The 621-nt window shown below is 39.5% G+C and overlaps 1 protein-coding gene across 1 annotated transcript in view; it reads left to right on the top strand.

Moving 5' to 3' along the window:
- LOC119582218 (lactosylceramide 4-alpha-galactosyltransferase-like) overlaps positions 1-621 on the top strand; it is an 11,521-nt gene that overhangs the window by 9,739 nt on the left and 1,161 nt on the right. The window contains exon 3 of the mRNA XM_037930449.1: positions 131-436. Within this exon, the coding sequence (XP_037786377.1) occupies positions 131-436 (306 nt within the window). The remainder of the gene's footprint in view (positions 1-130; positions 437-621) is intronic.

The raw sequence follows: 621 nt of genomic DNA, 5'->3' as shown, positions 1-621 counted from the left end.
TCTGTTTGAACGTGTTACACTCTGTGAAGGGAATGAGTCATCTCATATTGCGATTTGTTTACATTAAAGACAAGGTGGATAATAAAGCAATTTTAATAAATTCGGCAATACGAAGCAAATCAAATTATAGCTAGACTGCGTCTATTGCCAAAAATGTGCCTTTACTTTGTCTACAACACCACTATCAAGGATATCCTCTTCAACAGCTAGGCCAGTCAGCCAGCTAAGTGACCTCCTGAGAGTCGTTCTAACGTGGCGGTTCGGAGGATTTTACTCGGACACCGACACCGTCTGCATAAAGGACCTTTCTCCTCTTAAGAACGTTGTCGTCACCAGCCACAAGAGGAGGAACCATATATCCAACGGTGTGTTTCATTTCAAGCACCATCATGAGTTCTTAACGATGGCCATGTCAACGATGATTCGGATGTACAATGTGAGTCAAGAATGCTTTATATGGTGGTATGAGGAAGATCTTGGTTACCAAGGGTTAAATATTTTTTGTATAGCAAATAGCGGTTAATAGGTGAGTTAACACTAAAATTAAGTACAGTGAGAAATTAAGTTCACAACAAAGTTCAAATACAAGCAATCAAAGCAGAACCAACAATTTCCAATAAG

The sequence above is a fragment of the Penaeus monodon genome, chromosome 15 (genome assembly GCF_015228065.2).
Source record: "Penaeus monodon isolate SGIC_2016 chromosome 15, NSTDA_Pmon_1, whole genome shotgun sequence".
NCBI classification, from domain to species: Eukaryota; Metazoa; Arthropoda; class Malacostraca; order Decapoda; family Penaeidae; genus Penaeus; species Penaeus monodon.
The sequence above is the reverse complement of the archived record's forward strand: the minus strand, read 5'-3'. Positions and strand labels throughout refer to the sequence as shown.